The sequence below is a fragment of the Plecotus auritus genome, assembly GCF_963455305.1.
Source record: "Plecotus auritus genome assembly, chromosome: 11".
Lineage (NCBI taxonomy): Eukaryota > Metazoa > Chordata > Mammalia > Chiroptera > Vespertilionidae > Plecotus > Plecotus auritus.
Genome location: NC_137777.1, coordinates 37,419,700 through 37,444,595, shown reverse-complemented (window position 1 = coordinate 37,444,595; position 24,896 = coordinate 37,419,700). Strand labels below are relative to the sequence as shown.

Below are 24,896 nucleotides of genomic sequence, written 5' to 3'. Positions count from 1 at the left end.
TGATGTACACTCCTGCAAGATAAGATTTTGCCTAGAAATATCCATGTCTTATCCTATGAAACTCGTTCACTTTTTCTTAACCCAGGAGAAGATGTACAGTGTATTCTGTTTGGTTTGTCTGTGGACTTTGTTGCCATGACTGTTGTGGACATGTTAGCTACGATGCTAGGCACTGACAGAGATTCTAGGGACAGTGGGGAAGTTTGTGTCCAGATCTCTATTCTTGGGCCTCTGTCTCCTTTCTGCTCTGAGTGTTAATCACAAATCCAACCTGACAGCAGGATCTGGTAACCACTGCATGTGAAATGCCAGTCTTTCTAGGCCAATTCAGAAGAAACCTTGCCTGTTTATAATGAAATACATTTGCCTTAAAGGAATGTGGATAGGAGGGGTAAGGTTAGACTTGAGGCTTCTGAGTGGGCAAGCACTCTGCACCTGCTAGGCTGGGTCAGAGAATCAAAGCCAGATGCTGGAAACAGGTGTGAATATGAACTCTGAAGTCACATTTAGAATGCTCATTCAGAAAGACTAAACCTAGGCATTGGCCCGCTCCCCTACTTAGCATTCCTGAACCTCAGACCCTTGGATAGCTCAAGCATTATGGATTCCAGACTGGAAAAGAAAGCACAGCCAAGAGCCTGGCCAGTTGTTATGTCTGAGAAGTAACTGAGGCAGGTCTGTGACTCACACAGGCAAGAGTCTAAGCCTGGAAACTTTCAGGTCTGACATTGTGGGCATCTCTCTCACAGGAACGCAGACACTTCCGCGTGGTGGCAGAGCAACCAAGATATGTTAGGAATGAAGCACAGAACTGTGAAAATATAGCACAGTCTCCATGAAAGCTAGAGGAAGAAGAAAATAGGTATTCCCCTACTCCAAAAGGAGCTCTGGAAGGGAAACGCTCGCTAAAGAGCATTTTTTTTTTTCCCTTGAGAGGATTTATAGCTATACATACTGAGGGGATGGGCGAAGGAAATTAATTTGGGAGCTTCATTGCCATTAGCCACTTCCTTCTGCTAAGGGAAGATCTGAAGCCAGAGTCATTTCCTCAGGCTTATGAAACAAGCTCTTAACCCAGGGGAAGATGTACGGTGTATTCTGTGTGGTTTGTTTTAAACATGGTGTCTAGGAATTGATGGGGTCAGGTGGGGAGCTGGAAGGAGGTAAAACACATGTGTCAGAGTCTAGCAAAAACGTAAAGCCAGCTGTTTTCTCAGATATGGACCTGACAATCGTGTGTCCAGTGTAGAGTGTGTGTGTCCTCACTGTTTCTGAAAGAACTGAATTACAAAGAACTGCTAATTAGATAATTCTTCAGTCAAGGGCTTCTTTGTCTTGTGTTAGACAAATAGGTCCACAGGTTCTCAAGAGCTATGGGAGGGTGATAGTATTATTATACCCAATTTACAGATGAGAAAACTCAGTCTCAGAAAGATTGAAGAACTTGCTCCAAGTAATTCTAAGATAAAGTGCTGAGAGTTGTTAATAGTGACCACAAATTCAAAGAGAAAAGGGGCAGCTTGTGTTGTTGTTGAGCAGATGAGACTCAGGATGGCCCACTCCACCCTGGAAGTCAGCTAGAGAGGAGGTTGGCCAGCAGCATGGGGTGCAACTACAGGATAGGAATGCTCTCATTTGCAATAGACAGTCGCATCCCTATAAGCAGTGGAGGCCAGAAACGACCTCTGCCCTCTGGAGGCTGTGCCAATATGTCATGAGTAGTGAATCAAACCAAGGGAACCTTTGGTCACACTATTTTTGCTTCAGTCACATCAGCCCAGGTGAAGTGGGGATTTACCCACTTTTCCTAGATGTGGGCTTGGCCTCTATTGTACTGTACACACACACTCCATAGGGAAAGACGAGGGATCATAGGGCACCAAGCTCCAACTGCTCTGTGATCTTGAGCAAGTCACTCATCCTCTATGACCCCTCAATATAAAATGGAGAAGTTTAGCAATTCCTTATGTACAGGGTGGTTGAGAGGTTTAGATGAGAGAATCTCTATGAAAGACTTTGTAAATGATAAAGCAATATGTACACATTAGTTACAGCCGTTGCCACATAGAATTGGTTTTTTAAATGCTTTAACATTATGGTGGATTAATTCTTATTTTTGTGGGCTGCAGTGGGGACAAAGGCATTTCATGGAAATCACTGAGATACATAAATAAGGACAGGAAAAAATCCACAGGATGTACAACACTGATATAGGTCTTAGATTTAATGAAAATAACAAAACAATTTAAAAACACAGGAAGCAAAACTCAATTAGCAATGTCATAACAACTTCCCCAGAGAGCTCTCCCTGGTACCTGAGTTACAGTTTTCATGGAATTGTAGAGCTGTAAGCACAGGTTGCCAGGGGAAATGAATTCATTACATTGCTCACACATAATTTACATTATATTTTCCCTTAAAATGGATACATCCATTTAGCTTCCTATTAGAGTGACATTTACTAAGGATGCTATTTGACCCTGAGAAATTTATTCTACACTTTTTAATATAGTTGTTTTTTTTGTCCTTCTAGAAAAGCCCCCAATTGACAATTATTAGGATGTCACTTTTCCAGCAAGACTAAAAAAAAATCCCAGAAAAAGAAAATTGCAATTATAGGATATAAATGAAAGAGCATTAATAATGTTAATGTAATGGTCTCACTAAAGCTTACTTGTTTAAGAAAAACCTTACTCTCTTCTATAATTTTTCTATGTAAAAATGCGTGTATTTCATTATTATAACGTCTTATGATTTCCAGAATTATTAAATCCTGGACAATGTTAAGCAGTAAATGCAGGCCAGTCCACTGGTCGGTTTCCTATCTATTTTTTATAAGCTTTGAAATTCCAGCACAGTCAGGACACAGGGCGTATCAGTGATTCGTAAGCTCAAATCTCCTAATTCAATCACTCTTGGTAGGGATTTCTGTTAGAAAATAGTTTGACACCCTGAATCCCTCAATTAAATTTAGAGAACATAGTTACATTTTCATTCATTTCTGCTGTTCTGGAAGATTAAATAGATCATTTCAAAAAACACAGAACCTAGAGTCACACTCGTGGGAAATCATGTTTTTGATCTGCTTTATTTTTTTAAATGTTCTTGTAATAACTTGTGAAATTAATCTTGCTCAGAAAAGAAGCCTTCCAGCCCTCAAGCCTCAGGTATCTCTCACCTCTCAGTCTCTGGTAGCAGCTGGAATTGATATTTGCCCTTGAAATCAGAGTCAAAGATCTGGTCTCAAAGGTTATTTGCATGAAAATGGTTTTATCTTTTTTGTGTGTGACACCTTGTGGAGACCCAGGGCTCCCCAAGGATACTTTGGCCTATTGCTCATTCTAGTTTAGGAACACATGAATATTTTCAAGGGGACTGAATCTTGGGGTGATAAAACATTTGATAAGGTCTTAGGTCTCTGGACACATATTAGTTTCTGAGAGCCTAGTACTAAACCCAGAGCTTCAAGAAGACTAAAGAATCTTTGTTAGCTCCCAAGTGTCTTTTTAACCATTTAAACCATAGGTCTTTCTCTTTCCTTACCTTTCCTTTTCTTTCCTCCTTTCTTTCTCAATTGTTTAAAAAAATTTTCCTCTGGAAGTACCTTTATAGAGCCTGTTTTGGGAACTAAGATGGCCATGGGCTAGTTTTGTTGGTGACATTTTTCATACTGGCCTTGATCTCCACACATCCTTCTGTTATTTTAGAATGAAGAGCTCACAGGTCGGGGTGACCCACATTGTTCCTCAGGTTCTGTCTCTGAGCTTATGATATGGAGAGAGGAACACTTAGGACAGAAGGGACAAACTGCACCTTCTTAGATTTGGAACCTTGGACCTTCTTTACTAAGAAAACAAGCCCGGTTCTGGAAGTCCCTGGCTCTTGACAGGTTTAGACAGGACAAGGAGTGAACTAGAGTGCAGATGTGTCATGAAAGTGTACAGAGACATTAGCTCATAAAGCAATTTACATCAAAACTAAAAATAGGAACCCAAAGACCAGTGACAACTGATCACCAGATTGTAAAGTTCAGCCTAGTCACTTAAAAGCATCGGGAACCTCAGTCATCCCGGCCTTTGCTATATTTGACTTTGTGCATGGCTGGAGGAGGAAGGGGAGACAGACTTGTTAGATTGAGGCCATGAGGCCTTCCCTATGGCCAACCATTTGGAATGCCTTAAGGATTGTCAGCACCTTCCTCCTCCAAGTTCCTTCTTACCTGCCCCCTCTCTTTTCTAAGCTGCCTTAAAAGATAGTATATGTGAATGAAGACCCCTCTTTATAGCCATTCAAGTAGGCAGACAGAAAAAGAAGAAAGATGGAAGTTATCTTTTTTTAAGCACTTACCTTGGGATTAATTCTTCAAGAAAATATAACAATATAGCAATGCTAAATGTGAATACACCTAAACAGAGTTTCAAAATTGATAGAACTTAGAAGATAAGTAGATAAATCCACAATTATAGTCAGATATCTCAAAATCCCTCTCTCAGCAATTGATAAAACAAATTAAACAAAAATTGGTAAGGTTATAATACACTTGAACAACACTACAAATCAACTTACCTAATTGATATTTATAGAACACACCACCCAACAACAACAGAAAATACAATGTTTTCAATTGCAAATGGAACATTCACTAAGTTAGATCATATTTTGGGCCATAAAACAAATCTTAATACATTTAAAAGGATTGGAATCATATAAAGAATACTCTTTCTTCACAACAGAATCAAACCAGAAATTAAACAGAAATATGTCTAGAAAATCTCCCAATATCTAGAAATTAAATACTATTCATCTAAATAACACAGGGGTCAAAGAAGAAAGCAGAAGGTAAATTAGAAAATATTTTGAATTAAATAAAAATACAACATATCAAATCTTGTGGGATGATCTAAGCAGTGATTAAAGGAAAATTTATAGCATTACGTGCTTTTATTAGAAAAAAAAAGAAATATATTTAAAATCAATAATCCAAGCTTTAACCCTAAGGAACTACAATGAGAAGAAATAAATGAAGTCCAAAGTAAGCATAAGAATAAAAATAATGAAGAGCAAAAATGAATGCAGTAGGAAATAGACCAAAAATAGAAGAAAAGAAAAAAAGCCAAATAAAACCAATAAAGTGGAGGACTTACATGACCTGTTCTGGAGACTTCTATAAAATTATTCTAATCACAACCGTGTGATATTGGTAGATGGACAAGCATACAGGTCAATGGTACAAAATAGAGAGTCAAGAGGTAGATCCACACATATGTGGTCATTTAAATTTCTACAATCATCAAGTGAGGAAAGGATAGTCTTTTCAACAAACAGTGCTGAAACCAGTGAATATCTATATGGAAAACAAACAAACACACAAAAACTAAAAACCTTTATTCTTACTCCACACATATAAAAATTAACTTAAAATGATCCTAGATCTAATTTAAGAGCTAAAACTATAAAAAAATTCTAGTAGAAAACATAGGAGAAAATCTTTTGATTTTAAGGTAAGCCAAGATTTCTTAAATAGGATACAAAATGCCCAAATCAAAAGGAGAAAAATGACAAATTGGACTTCATTAAAACTAAAAATGTTTGATCTTCAAAATACATTATTAAGAAAATTAAAAGGCAAGCCATAGACTGGGAGAAAATATCTGCAAAACATGTCTGGTAAGAGAGTTTTATCCAAAATTTTATAATTCTCCAAGATGACGAACACCGAATAAAAAGTCAGCAAAATATGGGAACAGATAGTTCATTAAAGTAAATTTTAAAATGACTAAGAAGCACATGAAAAAATGCTAAACATCATTAGTCATCTGGAAAATGCAAATTAAAACTACAAGAAGATACCATACAGATCCATTACAATGGCAAAAATGTAAAAGATTAGCACAATACCAAGTTCTGTCTAGGATGTGGAGTAACTAGAACTCTCTTACATTGCTGGGAGAAACACAAAATTGAAAAGCCAGTATGGAAAAGTTTGACCGTTTCTGATGAAGTTAACCATGAATTTACCACATAATCCAGCAATTCCACTCCTAGGTATTTACTGAAAGACACATTCACAAAGACTTGTATGTGAATGTTCATAGAAGCCTTACTTATAAATAGCAAAAACTGCTAACAACACAACAATCATCCATCAAGTGATGAATAAATAAATTGTGGCATATCCATTTGATAGAATATTACTAGGGATAAAAAGAAATGAACTTCTGATACATGAAACAAAATGGAGAAATCTCAAAAGCATTATGCTAAGTGAAAGAAACCAGTCACAGAAGTCTACAGAATGCATCTTTTCATTTATATGACTTTCTAGAATTGGCAAAACTATAATGACAAGCAAAAAATCAGCTGGGATACAGGGAGTTGACTTAACTGCAAAGACACATGAGGGAACTTTTTGGAATAACAGAAATATACTATATCTTAATTGTGGTAGTGGCTATACAATGCTACATATTTGTAAAAAGTTTTTGAACTTTACACATAAAATAGGTAAATTTTTAAAAATCACATCTTTGATCTTTTCATTCACCAATATTTTGTGACTGTCTCTAACGTGTACATTCTGTCTTTGCTCTACTGGGCAATGGATTCTAAAAATGTCTTTTGGTGGACTTCAGAGTTGAGTCATGATGGGTTTTTATGGAGTTTATAGCATCTAAAGGGGTAGTAAGAGCTGTGTAAGCATTCAGTTAAATGGGTGTTGGAAAAACAGTTTGGGAAATGGGGATTTATATAAGAGCTTCAAGACAAGAAATATATTTTGGAAAATGCAATGGGCTATCAATTTTAGTGAGAATCTTTTGTTGTTATTGTCACTCAGAGTGGTTTGTATCAGTCCTAAGTCCATAATCCTCCCAATGAAAACATCCTGAAACAATTTATTAAAATTTTAGTACTACCATTGTATAAATAGATTAATCTTCTCATTGATAGTTACTTTATTTTCCTGGTGGGAAAACTGAGGTTCAAAGAAATATCCCCAGAGTCAGGTGTAGAAGCAGAAAGTCTGGGACCTAAATTCTTTCTCCTAATTTCATTGATCTTTTCAGTGCCTCATATCTTAGCAGAATGTCTGACCAACTTATTTGTCTATTTTCACACTTGAAGAATGGAATGTAACAAGTGGATATTCTATTCTTGAAAACAACAAATAGCTGTAAAGTTTGTTGGGTCTTATATAACTACAAATTCATGCTCTGGTAAAATATATGAGCTGTGGTTCTTCATAGAGGCAGAAATTTTAATGTCAAAGTCCCTATTTCCAAAGTAATTAGCTGTTTGTAGAGTGTGTGTGTGTGTGTGTAGAGGGTGAGATGGGATGGTCTTCTGACCTTGAGGCAGCTGCCATGGTCAAGCTCAAGTATCAGCCAGAGCAGCTGCAAAGTTAATCTACCAAATAAGGAGACATTTATTTGGAAATCCCTGTTCCCTGAACAGCTCCTATTAAATGGTTTGGACAAATTCTTTCACCCAAGGCCACTAAACCTCCCTGGGAAGAAAGAAAGGGGAACAGAAACATTACTGCTCCCACTTCTGAAAAAATCTAATTGCCACTGACATTCCCAATAAAATACCCAATTGTCCATGAGGGTGGGATGGGAGTGGAGGCAGTCCCTGTGTTAATCCCCAGGTATAATTTTCATGTAAGTAGTGTAGGAAGAGGAAGGACAGCAGATGGAAGCAGATTGAACCAGGCATCCCCAGGAAGTGAGGCTCATAGAGACAGCTTTCCAAGGGAAGCCAACACGTCTCACAAAGTCTTCCCTACCTTATTATTGTCCTGTCTTCTGAGGTTAACTAGGGCCTGGTGTAATTTTTTCAAAATAAAATTTAAAATTAACACATGACATAGGTCAAATATCATTTCCACCATACTCTTTGCATTGACTGAGTATATAGCAGTCATGGCCTAGAATGGTGAAACTTAGAGGGCAATTTTGTAGCTAAAGACGAGTTCATGTATAGAGACTTTGCATAGTTTGACCTGTTTCACAAGGTTTTCTGGAAGGAATGGGGTGTGAACAGTTTCAAAGTGTATCCTGCAGAAGGATGTCTTCTATGAGATCCAACTTGATATAGGGCTGAATTCAAACCTTGTTCAGAAATTATTTTTTCTTCCAGAATGAGGATGGGGAAGGCAACAATGCTCTTCTGATCTATCAAAAAGCTAAGTCCCCATTCCCCACTGGTGGAGGGAATTGATGTCTAGTTCTTGCCATGACCAGCTTCTAACACACAATCTGCCTATGTGATTAGGTGAAGAGAGAAGGTACATGATAAAGTAGAGATTGCATGAAATCACAGGCAGCAAAAGTAAAGGCAGGTGAATGGCCATGAGGAAAGCACCTAATAATAGAATACTGGTCTCAAAAGATTTGCAGTCTGGCTGATGAAGTATGAAGTGAGTTTACAGATGAGCAAGTGAGCTGAGATGCTTCTGAGTTTCTGAGGCAACCTCATTCCCTGACATGGGACCAGTGAATCAAGGAGTACTTTGTATCACACTCTAAATGTTCAGGGGAAGATTGATCATGAAGTATGAAATTCCAACAAGCTAACCTTGCATTGGACAAATACTAATTTAGTGAGCTGGGTTCTGAGGTGATGAAGGTGAATCAGGCCCGCAAAATGTTCAGAGGCCAGGAGTCTGATACTTTGGTGAGGTCTCTATCTATCTGTCCATATCTTTTTTCATGGATCAAAGAACGGTACTTCATCATAAACAGATTTTCTTCTCTATGTGAAAGGCCCTTTCTCAAACACCAAGAACTACACAAGCAGGGCTCTTTGCAAAACTGAATGTCAATTCACCCTACCTCCCCTCGTCCCCACTTGCCTCACCCTCATCCCACCAAACAGACACATGAATGTCAGTGTACATGACATGGGCTCAGTGGATGGCAGACAAGAAGCATGACTCTCCCCCTGCAGACTCAGAGAAGTATTACAAGGATGTATGGCAACCAAGCCCAAAACCTGACTTCTCAGAATGTAAGCTAGACTCTTCAGACAATTATTCAGATCCACATTAGATTATTCCAGTAATGCATGGAGTTTTCTCTCTCCCCATTTGCCCTACTGAGTCCATGGCCAATACATCCTCCCACTACTCTTCCACATAAATAATGACAGCAGACTATAAGGGCACTCAGAACATTCTAGGGGCACAGGTTTCTGACTAACTATTAACCAGTGGGGGCAGGTCCCACTCACACACAGTTAAAGACATGACAGGAATCCACTAAGATCCCACTGCCTTTGCTGAGAAGATAGCTAATGAGGCAAAAAGGAACTGTATGATGGGAGCTTTCAGAAGAGTTGATGTCAACCCTGGAAAAAGTCAGTGAGCCAGAAATAGCTGAGGCCTTTCAGCACAGTCACCCTGAATTGCTTCTGAGCTATAGGCACAGGGAGCTGGGTCTCAGGTCCAGCAGGGTCATTTACTAAAAGTTCATGGGGTTTGAATTTTTAAATATTATTAAACTGGTAACATTCAAAGGATTATTAAAGTAGTAAGATGTCAGTCCCTGAGCAAACCTCCCAACAGTAATCAAGAAAAGGATTGACTATGAGAGAGGTGTCTTAAAAATAACCAGCTGAATGTTGGCTTTATGACTTTTCTCTGGTTCTAATTCTTTATGGCTGGTAAGAGAACATTGATCTCTGACTCTTTACTCATTCAGATCTCACCTGGCTGCAACCCCCCTGGCCCCCCTCTCCCAGGAAAGACTGTAGAGTCTGAGGGTTCAAAGACAACTGAGAAATCACCTAGTCCAACTGCCCACCAGACCAAGAATTGCCTATGTATCCCCAACAGGAGTCATCTGGCCACCTCCTGGGCCCCTCTGGTATAAGCAGATGAAATGCTGCTACTTAATCTATGGAAACCCTACAGAGTCCTTTGTTACTCCTCCCTGTATTTTAAGAGTAGTGAATTCCCACAGCATCATGGATGCCTTTTGAAACTGCCCCCCCCCCCTTAATGGCCATTTGGAGGTTTGGAGGGTCCATTGTTACTGGATTACTGAATAATTGCCCACGGAGTCACTTCTGAATCAGGATCCCCTCCATGCAGGATTAGATAATGGAGCAATTCTCCTCAGGAAGGTGCCTTGAGGTGATTGCATTGTGGGAGCTCGATGCCACAGTATTGTCTAGGAACTTGGTTCTTTTTAGGTGGCTGAGCCTCAAGGTTGGGGAGAAATTCATCTCTGGGCCTACAGAAGAGAAACATGATAAAAGAAACTACATGAGATGTTAGTCAAGGGAAAAGAAAATGTTTCCTACCCATTAAAGTAAAAATCAAGCACTGAATCTGACTCCAGATGTAGTGAAGTATAAGAAAAGCCAAAAGTGCTAGGCAGATTGCTAACTCCTGTGAGGAAACAAGAAGAAAACTTCACTGATATTATCACAAATAATTTTCCCAACATCATTCAGATGGACTTTTCATTTTGGTTCAGAGCCCTATTTTGTGTTCACAGGGTTTTTCAGAAAACATCTCCTCCTCACTCAACTTCCACTAAAGATGTAAGAATTCCCACATATTTTCTAAGAATAATCAATGCCCACTCCATTTTTTTTAAACCTGAAATCCACTTCAAAAGTTTTCCTCAAACCAAATATTTATTTTTGTCATTTTTATCTGTGAAAATAAGTATATGGCACAAAAGCCTGTTTGTTACTTTTAATTTTCCAAAACTCATTTGGTTTTTTCTCTCATGAAATGAAGGCTCACTTGAGCAGATACAGTCAAGATAGTAGCTAATTTTCTAATTTTTGAAAAAATGTTGTTTGTTGTTCGTAATCCTGATGACCCAGGAGCATGGAACGAGAGTATTTGTTTGACAGCCCCCTTGTCTGGGTGACACTCACACCCACACAGTATTTAAGAATGCTCAAGAGTATTGAGTAACCATGAACAGTCTTCCTCATGAAGAAATTGTAATTTTCTTCTGGGGAATCTTTGAGCCATGCAAAACATCTAACCAGTGTTAGGGAGAAGACACTGATGTCAAACTTTCATTATAAGAAAAAGGAAAAAAGTAAGTAAGTGTCCCTTTTTTAAAAATTCAATGGAAGAAAACCTGTGCTTTTCTGTTCCCAGGAGCACATGCTTAGGGGAAGCACTAATTTAATCAAGCCAAGACTATCTTTGCCTAGCTGTAGCCAGCACACTCCCAGAATCCGTGAATCACGGGTTATTTTCCAGAGCAGACTTAGAACTCAATTCAAACATACTCTTTAAGGATTGCTGGGAAGGGCACAAAAGCAGATTATTAGTCTTTGGAAGCCCAGGGAGGACATAGATTAGGCTGAGCAAGGGCAAGTGGCCTTGCAAAGGGGAACGGGGACACCAACCAGTCACTACAGGCAAAGCAGCTTTCAACTGCATGCCTAAGAGCCAGGCTCTCTGGAACCCCTCCCCTGGGAAGCCAGGTGTGAGGTCACCACTCATGCACAGAGTGAGGTCAAATTGGTTTTTATTTTTTGTTTTATGTTTTATATAAGGTTTAAAAAACAAGTCAATAGAAGGCTTAAACAGTAAGCCAAGGTTGGGGCTGAGCTGTTCCTGAGATTTTCCCCAGGCCATGGTTTCTGTCTGCCCCTTGGGAAGCCCTGGTTACTAGCAGGACCCTGGGTGGCACAGGGGAGCATTCAGACACAAGAGCATCAACACTAACCTGAGAAGTAGCTGCAGGTGAACTAGTTTCCTTACCACTCACTGCTCCCCTCTCACTGGCTGCGGTTTCTGCCACTTCTGCCTTCTGCACACTCGAATCCTCAGAACCAGGAGGCCCTATGTGCCCCAGACCTTCGCTCACTGGGGTGGAAGGTTGGTTGGTGGTAGCTTTCCGGGTTTGGCCTTTATACCAACTAGGGTAAAGCAAGGGATCCGCAGTGTCCGTTGCTGTAGGGGCTGGAGTTTCAGACTCTGTGGTCTGCAGAGAGCCAGTGGCTACAACCTCCCCCTTAATCAGGACAGATACATTCAAAAGTAAAACAAAAAAAAGAAGAAGAGGGGAAAAAAAGGCAGTCGATTTTAGTTCCCTTCGGGTTTGACAATTGTGAGCTGTGTGTGCAGTGCCTGCTTCAGTGCATGCTTTAGTTCATCCCACCCTTGGCAAGCGCTAAGGGCAGAAATGCTAACAGTACCCTCTTTGTGGCCTCTGCAGTGCCCCCTCTCCTTTTCTGGGCTTGTCTTCCACAAGATGGTAGCCTGACCAGGAACCCTAAAATGAAGGTGACTTACAAAACATTTGATATGGGAGAAAGGTCAAACTATTGACCAAAATTAATTTTTAATATATGTGGGCTCCTGAAACCTCTTTTCTAAAACCAGCCATTGAGCTTATTTCCATTTAGTTATCACCACTCTTTCAATTTCAGTGCAATTGGTATACTCAGATTTTCAAGATTTTAGGAACTATAAATAACAGTATTTTAGCCTGGTTGTCTTTGGAGGCAGAGCATAGATTATATACTTCCATCCCCCAGTTCTTGCTCTGAGGTTTTATTTATATAGGTAATTTCAATCCACTTTGAAAGCAGGTGCAAAAACAGGGCTCATTTGTGATGAGTCTGCATTGTCCACAAACTCAGCAAGTTGGCACTCATCTGCTGAAGGTGTCATGTAGTCAGCACAAAGGCTTGAAAACTGGCCAGTGACATCTTAGAAATTTAAGGTCAGCCAATCAGGTACAACATTTGGGATGAGCTAATTGGCTTAGAAAATTTTTAAACAATTCTGTCAACACATAATCTTATCAAATGACATACATAGAAAATGATGCTTCATTTGCACACTGAATGAAAGTTGTGTTTCAGGGTAGGTAAGAGGGACGTAAACTACCATGGCTTCTCTATTCACTTTCTATATTATCTATAGAAAATGCAGAGTTTCAAAAGTATATTCATTGTTATTTTTCATCCCAAATTACATACTCTCACCCTATACCATAAATCTGTATTCAGAGCAGACCTAATCTTCATGATATTGGCTCTCTATGAATATGTTACATATACACAATTTCTAGATGAAGATTGCCTCAAATTTGAGGGTGTTATTAATGGAAAACCATGTCAAACCAGTTATAACAACTGATCTGTTAACCTACAGGAACTTTTCTCCCAAACATTGTGACTGCCCTGAAATCTTTTGTCTTCCACATACAAATGTCTGGCATATAGTTATCTTTTCCTCAAGACAGAATAAATTGTTTAGGCTGTTGGTCAAGGAAGCACACCGGCATGTCCTGTAGGAAAGTACTCATGAACAGTTACCTGTGTCACTGGGGCATCTGCAGCAGGTGGCAGGACTGGAGGTGGCTCTGGAGAGGAAACAGGAAGTGTTTCTGGGGCAGCCTGGACCTCTGAGGCCAGCTGAGAGGGCTCCAAGGCTTTCTCTGGACTTTCATCTTCTTCTGATGGCTCTGTTTGAACATGTTCTACCTCTTCGAATTTTACTTCTTCTTCTTCTTCTCCTTGTCCTTCTCCCTCTCTGTCTCCTCCTTCCTCTTCTCCTTCTCCCTCTCCTTCTCCTTCTTCTTCTTCCTCTTCATCTTCTGGTAAGGTAATGTATTTTTAAATCATTACAATGACTACTACAGCCATGAAAACAATTAATGGCCAGGGCTAGGGAAATCATCTCTAACAGAACTTGACTATCGCCCAAGTACACCATCATGCTGGAGTTTCGCGCTTCTGGTTAAATGTGGACAGGACAAATGTGAAGGGGGCCAAATCATTACCATCTTCCTTGCTCCCCTCCCCAGTATGATGTCTAGTTCTCAACACCACCAAGCACCATCCCCCTGACCCCTAGAGCCTGTTCACATTGTTACCACACACTGTCACATCTACAAGCTCCTGAAAGGTTAGGATTGTCACTTATTTATCTCCATCAAGTCAAATGAAAATGCAACTCTCTTCTTTATCTAGTCTTATTTTAATTTCTTACATCCTTTGTTCAGTGAATGCTGACTTTTGCCACAATTAATGTCATCTTTTCCTAGCCCATTGTTCTTAATATTCCCTCAGACAATACTAAGGACAGACAATATTAATTTTTTAAAAGATCCATCCAGAAAATTCGCTTCTAAAGTTATATCTGTAGACACTAATACAGATTCCTGGCATTAACAGTAGTCTAGCTGAGGTGCCTCATCACCTAAATGGGCTAGGATGGATCAAGACCATCAAAGACTTGGTCAGCTCCAAGGTTATTTTCCTCTTTTCAGTGATTTCATTAGGATAAATTTCCAGGAGTGGGATTTCTGGGCCAAATGATAGTGATGCATTTATAACTCATGGAGTACATCTGGTCACATGGACCAAGTTTTATTACCAGGTTGTGACTTATTCTTGACTTTCTACTATTCTTGCCCTTGAAAGTTTGATTAAGTAGATGTGCTACACTATCTATCCAGATGTCTTCTATGTTTTATTTTTATCTCATCTCTAACCTTGCACCTGATGATATCTTACATCATTGTGGCTAACACCGTGTGTAGGGTTGAAATTGAGATTTCATCATCACCATCAACTATTAAGTTTTGACTACCCAGAGTCAAATGCTCAATAATGGCATTATAATGGGCACTGTGATATGCAAAGCTAAATTAACACTGTCAACAAACTGTATGATTTTGTAATGAAATAGAGCTTCACATTAGATTATAATCCTTGTATAATTGTCACCATCCATTCTGAAAGTGACTCTGAATCCACCTTTCCTCCCACTGAACTCCTCTGCAGCTTTCACACACTTGCAATTTTGGCCAAATGGTCACAAGAATAACAAACCTCTGTAAAAATCAATTTCACGTATTATTTTCTCTTCTCTATTGAGATTGACTGTGAAGTGGTTCATGTTCTCATAACCATGCTCTATTTTCTCCATCTGAAATGCTTTCGATGCTTCAGAAATTCTGCAACAAAGAAAAGTTGCTACTTTCTGTCACTGTTTATAGTTTGATAGCCTTGGATAAAAATGAAAAGTACTGCATTTTTTCCATAAAATGAAAATTACTTACTTTTGTAACAGGGTTTTGGCATTCTGTGAAAGCAAACAAAAGACAAGCCTACTTAAATTCTTTTCATCAAACATGATGTTGAGACTTAATTCTTTCCTTTGCTGACTCTGAAAATCTCATAGTTTAAATTTTAAATGCCATAAATAACTGCTCCTTTATACCAGAACCATCTTATATTTAAGCAATGTCATGGTCCCTTAAGTATATGCTCATGAAATTGTTTAAGCAGATTGAAAATAAGCACATAATGAACTTATATTTTAGTTAGTAAAATAGATCAGAATGAGATGTACATAACAAAAATGTGATGACAACTACTTCTCCAACACCCATCTGCTTCGTTAGTTTCCTCCAATGCCAAAAGGAGACTTACCTGCAGAAACACTGCCATTTCTGGCTCATCCATGAACTGGATTCCTGACTCGACCAACTTTGATACATTCTCCAAATGATCAGAATACTTTTTGATCAGAGCACGGACATGTTCCAGTTTTTCCCCTTGAGTTCGGGTAATGACTTGGGTCATCTCATTCTTCCTCTCCTCCAGGATGCCATACAGGTAATCAAACTTCTCACAAAGTTCCTGTTTCTGTTTTTTGCAGCATTCCTATTAGTTGGGTTAGCTAATGTTAGAAAGTGTTTGGAAAAATCACCTGGGCATTTTGGGAGATAAGAAAATTTATTTATGTAGGATACTTTTCCCTTAAGCTATCACTTACAGATACCTACTGTGTTAATACTTTGAAAATCCTACTTTTATCAATTTTGATACTTGGCCAATCCAAGAGCATTCAAATTGGCTAAATGGATCAATTATTTTTCCATCTTCTGTTCTTTATAAATGGATAATTTCATACAAATTAAGACAGGTTTTATTTTAAATTATATATTGGTTATATAGCTTATAGGTTTATATTTTGCTTTGGAATGAGTGTGTGTGTGTGTGTGTGTGTGTGTGTGTGTGTGTGTGTGTGTGTAAGGAAAAAACTATGGTACTTCCTGGTTTGTACCCTCAGTCTTTCTCTGTCCTGTCTATACTGCTACTGTTGTTGCTCAGTCATCCCATGTAGATTCTGAAGCTTCCAAAGGCCTCAGCATCTGGGATGCCCCCTTCAAGCCAACAAACACGCTGCTGCCAAATTCATTTTCCTGGGATACAGTGCTTTTTCTCTGTTATGACTTCCCATTGCCTAAAGAATAACACTTTAACTTTACAACTGGCTTTCAAATCTTTTTATTACCTGATTCCAGTTTTCCTTCGCCATATTTTACTCTTCTCCATCACATACCATGCCTGTGTCCAGCAAAGATGAATCACTCACTTTCTTTTCTCATGTTCTCCCTCTGTTTAGAATGTTATTCCCTAATTCACAGTTGCAAACACTAAACTATCTTGAAGACTTGTTGAAATATCACTTCTTTCATGGAGCTGTCCTTGATCTCTATGGTTGAATGTCATTTTTTAATCTTCTGAAATTCCATAATACTTATCACTTATGGCATATACTTGCATTCAGGTGCTCTATTTATCCAATACTGTCTAATAGAGTGAAATATTGAATCTAGTCTTGGATTCCTGAAGGGAAAGGCTGTATGGGAAGTCAGCCTCATCCACTTGCACGTGTGACTAAAGCATCTCCAGTACCATCCAGCTCCCTTTATACTCTGAATCCATGTTTAAATCCAGTTAGCCTGGTCATTGGCCTTTTGGTGTTTCAAGCTCCAGTAAGCTTGATGTGTGTGTGTGTGTGTGTGTGTATACCTGTCTCCTTGGACTTGACCATCTGGGTCCAGGACCTTTATGACTGAGAGCAGGTTTTGAGCCATGATGATCCAACCTAGCTCTCCTGCCTGGTGCTTCCTAGATCCAGCCAATTTATCTCTGACATATCTGACCTTTGTACGACCCTTATTACCTGTTCTTTTATTTTAGTAAATATTATTCTCTTTGATATCACATATTTCTTTCTTTACATGAGTTTCTTAAATATCTAAATTATAGTCTCCTTGGGGATAGAATCTGGGTCTGCCTAGGACACATACCACCTTGGACAGATGCTCAATAAATATCTGCTGAATAAATTTTTTAAAATCACGTTTCATTTTCCCCCATTTCTCTACTATTCTCAGACTAAAAGGGGAAAAAGAATGACTTCAAGCAAATTGTTAATTATGAAGATGCTCCACAAATGTGCAAGCAATACATCCTTCATTCCACTGCCTCCATCCTATCTAATAAAGGGGGAATAAACAGCCAATAAGGAGGGAATATGCTAATTGACTACCACGCCCTCAAAGATGGCGGCACCCACAGCCACAAGATGGCGGCACCCAGTCCCCTCAGCCCCACTGGGGTGCCTGTCTCTGGAGTCCCCCAGTCCCCTCAGCCCCACAGCCACCCAGGGCTGGCCCGAGGCACAGGCAAGCCTTGGATGTTGGCTGCCCAGCCGCCTAGGGCCGCCCAAGGCTCAGGTAACCAGGGCTGGCCAATGTTTGTGCTGCCGGCAGTGGCAGCACCAAAGGTGTGATGGGGCGTTGCCTTCCCCTGATGGCCAGGTTGCCTCCTGCCCCTGAGGGCTCCTGGACTGTGAGAGGGGGCAGGCCAGGCTGAGGATCCCCCCTCCAGTGCATGAATTTTCATGCACCGGGCCTCTAGTTGGATAATATAGTTAGTTCTCATAATAGTATTACTGTCATCCACCCAACTATTCATTCATTTAACAAAAGATTCTTAAGCATGTCTTTTGTGCCAACCACTGTGCAAGGCTCTGGGGACCTAACAATAAATTAAACATAATTCCTGTTGTCAAGGAGCTCTCAGTTCACTGACTGAGAAAGACCATGGACCAATAATATAATATAACCTAGTAGGCTGAATAATTGAAATATATTAAGGATTTATATCAGGCTTCATAGAAGCATAGAGGTGGGGCCTTAATCAACCCTTTGTGTGGGTGGAGGATATCTGAGGGGAACAGGACGAGGGTGGTGATATTAGCTCAGGAAGTGGTGCCCAAATTTGGCCATAAAGGATGAACAGGAATACAGGAGGGTATGAAAATGTGTAGATACTTGGAAGCTGTCAAAGTAATAGGACAAGGGCCCACACAGCATGTCCAGACATGAAAATTGCTGGACTTACCAAATTCCCATCCATTTCCAGCCCTTTAGCTTAAGATTTAGACTATTATGCAGCCTAGGAACTGAAGCCTGTTAGTAGCTTCCCAATCAAACTTTCTTTCTCTGTATTACCTCCTGTTCTAAGCTTACAAGCAACTATGTGCCCACTGCATTCCTGAAATATGCCTTTGATGTTCAGATGCTGTACTGTTTACTGTGACTATATGATCGTTTCTAGCTTATTTTTCTAAAATGAATTGTGCACTTAAAACATTCATAATAATGAGTATTATATTAGTATGTGATACTAGCAGAATGTCTTTGTTTCATAAGAGTTTTCTCCTACATGATTTAATATGTGTGAGAACATTCTTTTCAGTGAGGCTAATGTGAAGTCATGTGTCATGGCTAGTGTATTCTCTCAGGTCAAAGATTAGATCACTAAGTTGGCCCATATAATTTTTATTTAGTGGCTTAAGTGGAATACCAAGTGTTATTTTATTTCTATTCTGGTTTTTTAATGATTTGCACTTTATTGATTTTTTTTATAAAATTGCTATCATTTTAATAGCAACTATCATTTGCTTATACTTTACAGTTTAGGAAATGCTACCCCATGGCTAGACTTCCAGCAGCTCACTTTTTCCCCAGGCACTTATTGCTGTCTGAAATTATCTTGTTATTCATGTGCTTATTATCTATCTCTTCTACTAGAATAACATCTTTCTGAAAAGCAGGTGCCTCTTCTGTTTAGTTCACCAATATTTTCCCAGCATTACCTGTGCAGACAATGCCCACATGAGAAATATGGTGTGAATGATTGAATGAATGAATAAAATCTAGGAATGGTCAGTCCTCATTCAAAAGTTTCTATTTTGTTCTGTTCCAAAGAAATGGGTATTTAACTGGATATCCCAAGCCTCTTCTTAATTCAATGCTCAAAAGAAAAAAGCAAGAAATTGCTATGCAACCCTAAGGATTAAATATATTAATTTTACCTCAGAACAGTTTTTTTTTCTTAATCTGTACATTAAGGGATAGGATTAAATAGTTGCTCAGATCCCTTCTTTCTGTACAGTTCCAATATTTTAGTTTATGAAATGCCTCTTTATATCTCAAATACCTCTTTTGATTCCTGGCGAGTTTCAAAATGGTCATTTATAGCACTAAGATATAAACTGCATGCTCTAGCCCTGCAATGTCAGCTTGGCATTGTGCCATGGTCACGATAGAAAAAAACCTGAGACAGTTGTGACCACTGCTCTTACCATGTAAGGAGCATGGCTTTGTGACAAAAATAGAGCTGAAGATAAGCTTTTAGCCCCACCACTTGTCATTGAGCAACTGGCTCTGCCAAGCCTACCAGTATTCATATGTCTACCACATTCCTCCACTCAAGATACACTTGTTTGGACCTGCAGCTCTGGGTCTGTAAGTGCCCACTCAGCTTCACTTGAAATACAGTGCTTCAAAATTCCCTTCAATAAGCAAAAATGAAGGTTTAAAAAGTAGACAGTCGATTAATAATACTAGAGGAAGAACTATATTAAGGTAGGAAGATTCTCTCAAGGAAATCAAACCCAACTCCTCACTTATAAAGGCCCATTACAAGCACCTGGAAGAAGTCCCAAGAGTGCAGACTAGGATGAGAGTCCAGGTCTTTGCTAGGCTGCACTAGAAAAGAGACCGACACATTAGAAAGACACTGTCTCTCCAGGCACATGGGCTGGAGTTCAGTCCCTCTCCAGCCATCTGGCCTCTGTGCTGTGGTCAGTGGAACAACTCTGTTCAATGGCCTTGGGCCTTGAGACTCCCAAACTCATGCTTTTATTTATACCATATTGTATCGCCCCCACTTCATGTTAGAAAAATAATGTTATAATTTATGAAAATTCTGATGCTTACTCCTGAGTTCTTGGCATTAGGGATTTTATGAATTCGTTCTGATCATTTAAAAGTTCCTTGAGTAAACTCCCTGAAGGCTGAGGGCCAGGTGAGAGCATCTTGATTCAAGCCCCATGGTTCAGTAAAAGCCATGAGACCGAGGCAAACTGAGCAGCTGTTTAATTCAGTCCCATGTGCTCTGGGTAGTCAGTATGTTTCCCGGAAGAGGTTCAGTCTCCCTTGCTTACCAATATTTTAAGTTACCATAAAGCTTCCTAGATAAAGATAGAACTTCCATTCATTCTCAAATATTCCCTCTGCAGGGAGTTGCTTCACCCTCCTATCATAATCAACCAAGAGCCTGACATGCTCATTCTGACTCCTTTTAAAAGTTGCTACAGATGCTCCAGTGGTTTAAATGACCATGAACATCATTAGAATAAAATGACTCTGAGGATGATACAAGGTGACACTTATCAAGCCCCTGGCCTGTGCCTCTTACATCAATTTAGTCATCACGACAACACTGTGAAGAAGGTATTATTATTCCCAGTGTATTGTTAAAGAAATTAAGGGACAGAGAGCTGAAGTAACTACTTGCCCAGGGTCCTATAATTAAGTGACAGTGCTATAATTAAACTCTGATATGCACCCCTATGTTCATTGCAGCATTATTTATAATAGCCAAGATTTGGAAGTGGCCCAAGTGCCCATCAGTAGATGAGTGGATAAAAAGAGCTGTGGTACATTTACACAATGGAATACTGCTCAGCCACTAAAGAGAGAGAGAGAAAGAGAGAGAGGGAGAGAGAGAGAGAAGGGAAATCTTACCCCTTTTGACAGTATGGATGGACCTGTAAAACATTATATTAAGTGAAATGAGCCAGTCAGAGAAAGACAAGAATCATATGATTTCACTCATATGTGGAATCTGATGAACAAAATGAACTAACAAGCAAAATAAAGACAGACTCATAGATAGAGAGCAGGCTGACAGCTGTCCGGGGTAGGGGGGTAGGGGCCGGGGGAGTAGAGAGATTGAACAAAAAAGAAAAACCTCATGGACACCAATGTGTGGTGATTGCTGAGGGGAGGTGGGGATGTGGGGAGGTGTAGAAGAGTGTAAGGAGGGATAAATGGTGATGGATGGAGATTTGAGGTGGTGAACACACAATACAGTGTACGGATGATATGTTGTAGAATTGTGCATCTGAAACCTCTATAATTTTGCTAACCAGTATCACCCTTCCAAAAAAATACAATAAAAATCAAACTCTAAATTCTGTTCTTTTAAGCACATGTTATATTGCCGTTTGAATACTGCCTTAAAAATTAGGGCATGCTTTTTAAAATGATTCTTATTATAGTCATGGACAATGTTTCAAAGCTGTTTGGGTAAAATCACTATTTTGGAAATACAGTGGATTTTTTCTCACTGAAAAATTATTAGAGAATTTTATTAAAGTTGACATTTTTCAGATATTGCAAATGCTCAAAATCAAATATTTATTATTCAATTTGTAACTGTTTCCCCTAGACAGGCATCCAAGAAAACAGGATTATTTCTAGCCAGCCTGCCCACTAGCCTCAGGAAGGCCAATATTAATTGCCTGCTCTCTTGGGGTCCAGTGATATAGGATAAGTGCCATTTACAAAGACTATATGGGGGAGGTTACATTTTCTAGAGATGAAGAATGAAAGTCAAGCACATTTTTCTGGAAGCAGAGAGCTCCCGAAGTACACTTCTCCACTCCCACTAGCAGCCCCCCTCCTTAGTCCCAGCCTGTCCCAGGACATTTCTGGGCCTGGTAAGGTGAGGGTAGGTAGCCCCAGACCATGCCCTTGCAATCCAGAGCCCTGGGAATGCCCCAGCCTCAGCCACATCAGCCAGGATGGCTAGAAGGACTGAAGGCTCTTTCATCCATCATCAGAACACAGCAACAGGGGAAATGCCACTCCCCTTCTCACACAGCTCAGACTGCCCTCCTGTGACTATGCCACTCTCATCATCAATGGGAACTCACCTCAACTGAACACATTACTTTTAAAGGATAACAAGGAGTCCACAATGTGATTTATCCTAAGCTCAGCAGCTCACCAGGGCCAGTCCTGGGCCAGGTGCCTGCCCAGGCCAGCTCTGCAAGACACTGCATGATTAGGGACAGAATTAGACATGTAAAGGGAATGGACACTTGACCAAAGGGCAGATGTCAGGCTCCTCGTGGGGAGAGGCCAGTAATTAGGGAAGGACAGAGCCCACTCCAGGGGCTGCTCCATTTCCTGTCCCTCAGGGGTTCCTCACCAATCAGAAAGGAGAATTCTTTAACAACAGCTCCCCACCCCCTGGTCCACAGCCACCAAAGGCTTTCCAGCAGGTGGTGAGCAGAGCCAGAAAGGGAAAGAACAACCCCAGGCAGAACAAGGGACACAGGAACTCTGGGACCCTGACCTGGGTACAGAATTCACCTGCTTGGCAATGTAGGACAATTTCACTCCAAGCCAAAGACCCACTGTGCTTCACTAGCTGGCTTCTGGGCCAGCAGGAAGTGAGCGCTGGTGCTTTGCCCACTGATAAGGTCCTACTTCTACAGGAGAGCACCTTAGTGATTACAGGTGTGCACAATGTGACCATTTTGTGTCAGCATCTCTATCCTCAGGGCCTCCTGCATACCCCACTGTATTTCAAGTAGGAATCCTAAAAGCAGATACTTCCATGGGACTCTGAACCAATCCCTGCATTTCCTGATAAGCCACCTAAACTGATCTGAAGGAACTATGCTTATCTGAGCCATATTCACTCATTCATTCACTCACCCTTACTTATTTTATTGGTTATTAAAAATGTCAAGCTTGCTTTAGAAAAATGTGGAATGCAGGGATATATAAGGAAGGCATTGAAAATTGTCTGTGGTCCTACTATTCATTGCTCTTAACCTGGCGTTTCACCCCCCTATGGATGTATATGGGGTTATTTTTTAATATATACATTCCATACTGTTTTATATACCACTTTTTCATCAGATTTTCTTAAGATAAAACCCCAGAGTTGAAATAAACAGGTAAAAGAGATAGGCACTTTTAAGACTCCTGCCACCTTAGCTGGTTTGGCTCAGTAGATAGTCTGCCTGTGGACTGAAGGGTCCCAGGTTTGATTCCAGTCAAGGGCATGTTCCTCGGTTGCAGAATGGATCCCTGGGCTCAGGTGGGAGGCAACCAATAAATGTGTCTCTCTCATATCAATGTTTCTCTCTCTCTCTCTCTCTCTCTCCCCTCCACTCTCTCTAAAAATAAATAAATAAATAAAATCAATGGGAAAATATCCTCAGGTGAGGATTAGCAACAACAACAAAGACTCCTGCCAATTTGCAGTCTCATCTTGAAGCCTTCCAGGAGACAATCACATACCCTCCTCTAGTAACCTGTGAAAGTATTTATAAAAGTACTGTTTGAGAAATGTTTTTATCAGTAATGATAGAGATAATAATTCTGATGGTGGCTTCCAGGAAGTTCTTCCTGACATCTGCACTAAATCCGTTCTGCTAACATAACTTCACACCTGTTCCTTCTAGTCTTGTTCTCAGTGGAAATAAAAACAGCCGCTTCCTGTTGCACCTGAGCTCCCAGGAACAAAACTGTTGTCTAATCTCGCCATGCCCTCTCAGTGTCCTCTGACACTGGCTTTGCTCAAGGCCAACTGCGACTCACAGGACTTTTTTCCTGTATGTGTCCCCAACCTAAACGTCCCTCACAGAAAGCCATCCCATGATAGAGGTATCTCTGATGAAGGCCAAGCAGAGACAAGTATAGAGATTATCTCACTGGCCCACAAGCAACACACTCCTATTTATACACTCAAGACTCAGTGTGGTACTACACTGGAGTGCTGATTCATGTCTTATTGATTGAGTTGTATTTGATCTTTACTATAAACAAGTAAAAAGAAAAAAGTTAATATTGTCCACTTCAGAATCTGTTTGGGCTTTTCACCAAGAGAAAATTTTTCTTCTATAAATGGATCCCAGATTTATGGGTTTTCATAGGAATATGAGTGTGGAGAAGAGAGAAGATTGACTTTCATGAATTGTGAATCTAAAATGAGATGATTATGGCCAATATCTTGAAGTCATCACCTAGGAACTGGCCTTTGGCTTTTGATAGAAAGTGCCTTTCTAATGATAAAATAATAAGGCTAGGGCATTTGCTGGGCACTCACCATATGCCAGGTACCATGCTAAACATTTTGCTTATGCTCCTTTAATTTCTCACAGTAACTATGAAGTAGGTACTATGATTACTCCACTTTTACAGAGGAGAAAGCTGAATGACTGAATGTACATGTGCTTAGTTTTTTAAAAGTAAGAAGCAGAATGAGAAATATAACACAATGCCATTTATAAAATTAAAAAACATGCATATAAAACAATACATTTTTATAAGGATACAGGTAAATGGAACATCAAGCATGTTAGAATGGTTATTTACAGAGAAGAGAACAGGAGTGCAAAATAGGGATAAAAGGAAATAAATAGATAACAAGAGGGGCCTTGCCCACAAATATGAAGAAAATAAGCCATGAACTGAGCAGTACAATGCCTCAACTCTCTGCACCTGAAGTCCAACTAAAAAACAAATTACCCTAAAACTTTGAGCAGAGAGGGAGGAGTAAATGGCTCCAGGGTACAGGGCCAGAGACCTAGATGTCTTACACCTGTCTCTCTGCAACATGGCTCCACTAGTCTGTGAATCTTCAAGTCTTGAAAAGATATCTGCTACAGAGCTAAACCTTTTTAGGTTCCAGCATTTTGCCTTCAGCAATTACACAGTTTATCATTGACCTTGGGA

The 24,896-nt window shown here is 39.9% G+C and overlaps 1 protein-coding gene across 2 annotated transcripts in view; it reads right to left on the bottom strand.

Moving 5' to 3' along the window:
- TRIM55 (tripartite motif containing 55) overlaps positions 1–24,896 on the bottom strand; it is a gene marked incomplete at its 3' end in the record, with an annotated part of 38,943 nt that overhangs the window by 4,515 nt on the left and 9,532 nt on the right. Inside the window, exons 5-10 of one of the 2 annotated variants that reach the window (XM_080646793.1) lie at positions 15,424–15,657; positions 15,051–15,073; positions 14,821–14,945; positions 13,300–13,580; positions 11,735–11,987; positions 10,303–10,390 (exon numbers count right to left, since the gene is read on the bottom strand). In XM_080646793.1, coding sequence (XP_080502919.1) covers positions 10,303–10,390; positions 11,735–11,987; positions 13,300–13,580; positions 14,821–14,945; positions 15,051–15,073; positions 15,424–15,657 — 1,004 coding nt within the window. Of the gene's footprint in view, positions 1–10,302; positions 10,391–11,699; positions 11,988–13,299; positions 13,581–14,820; positions 14,946–15,050; positions 15,074–15,423; positions 15,658–24,896 lie in introns of both variants that reach the window. The other variant, XM_080646792.1, reaches the window with a different exon arrangement.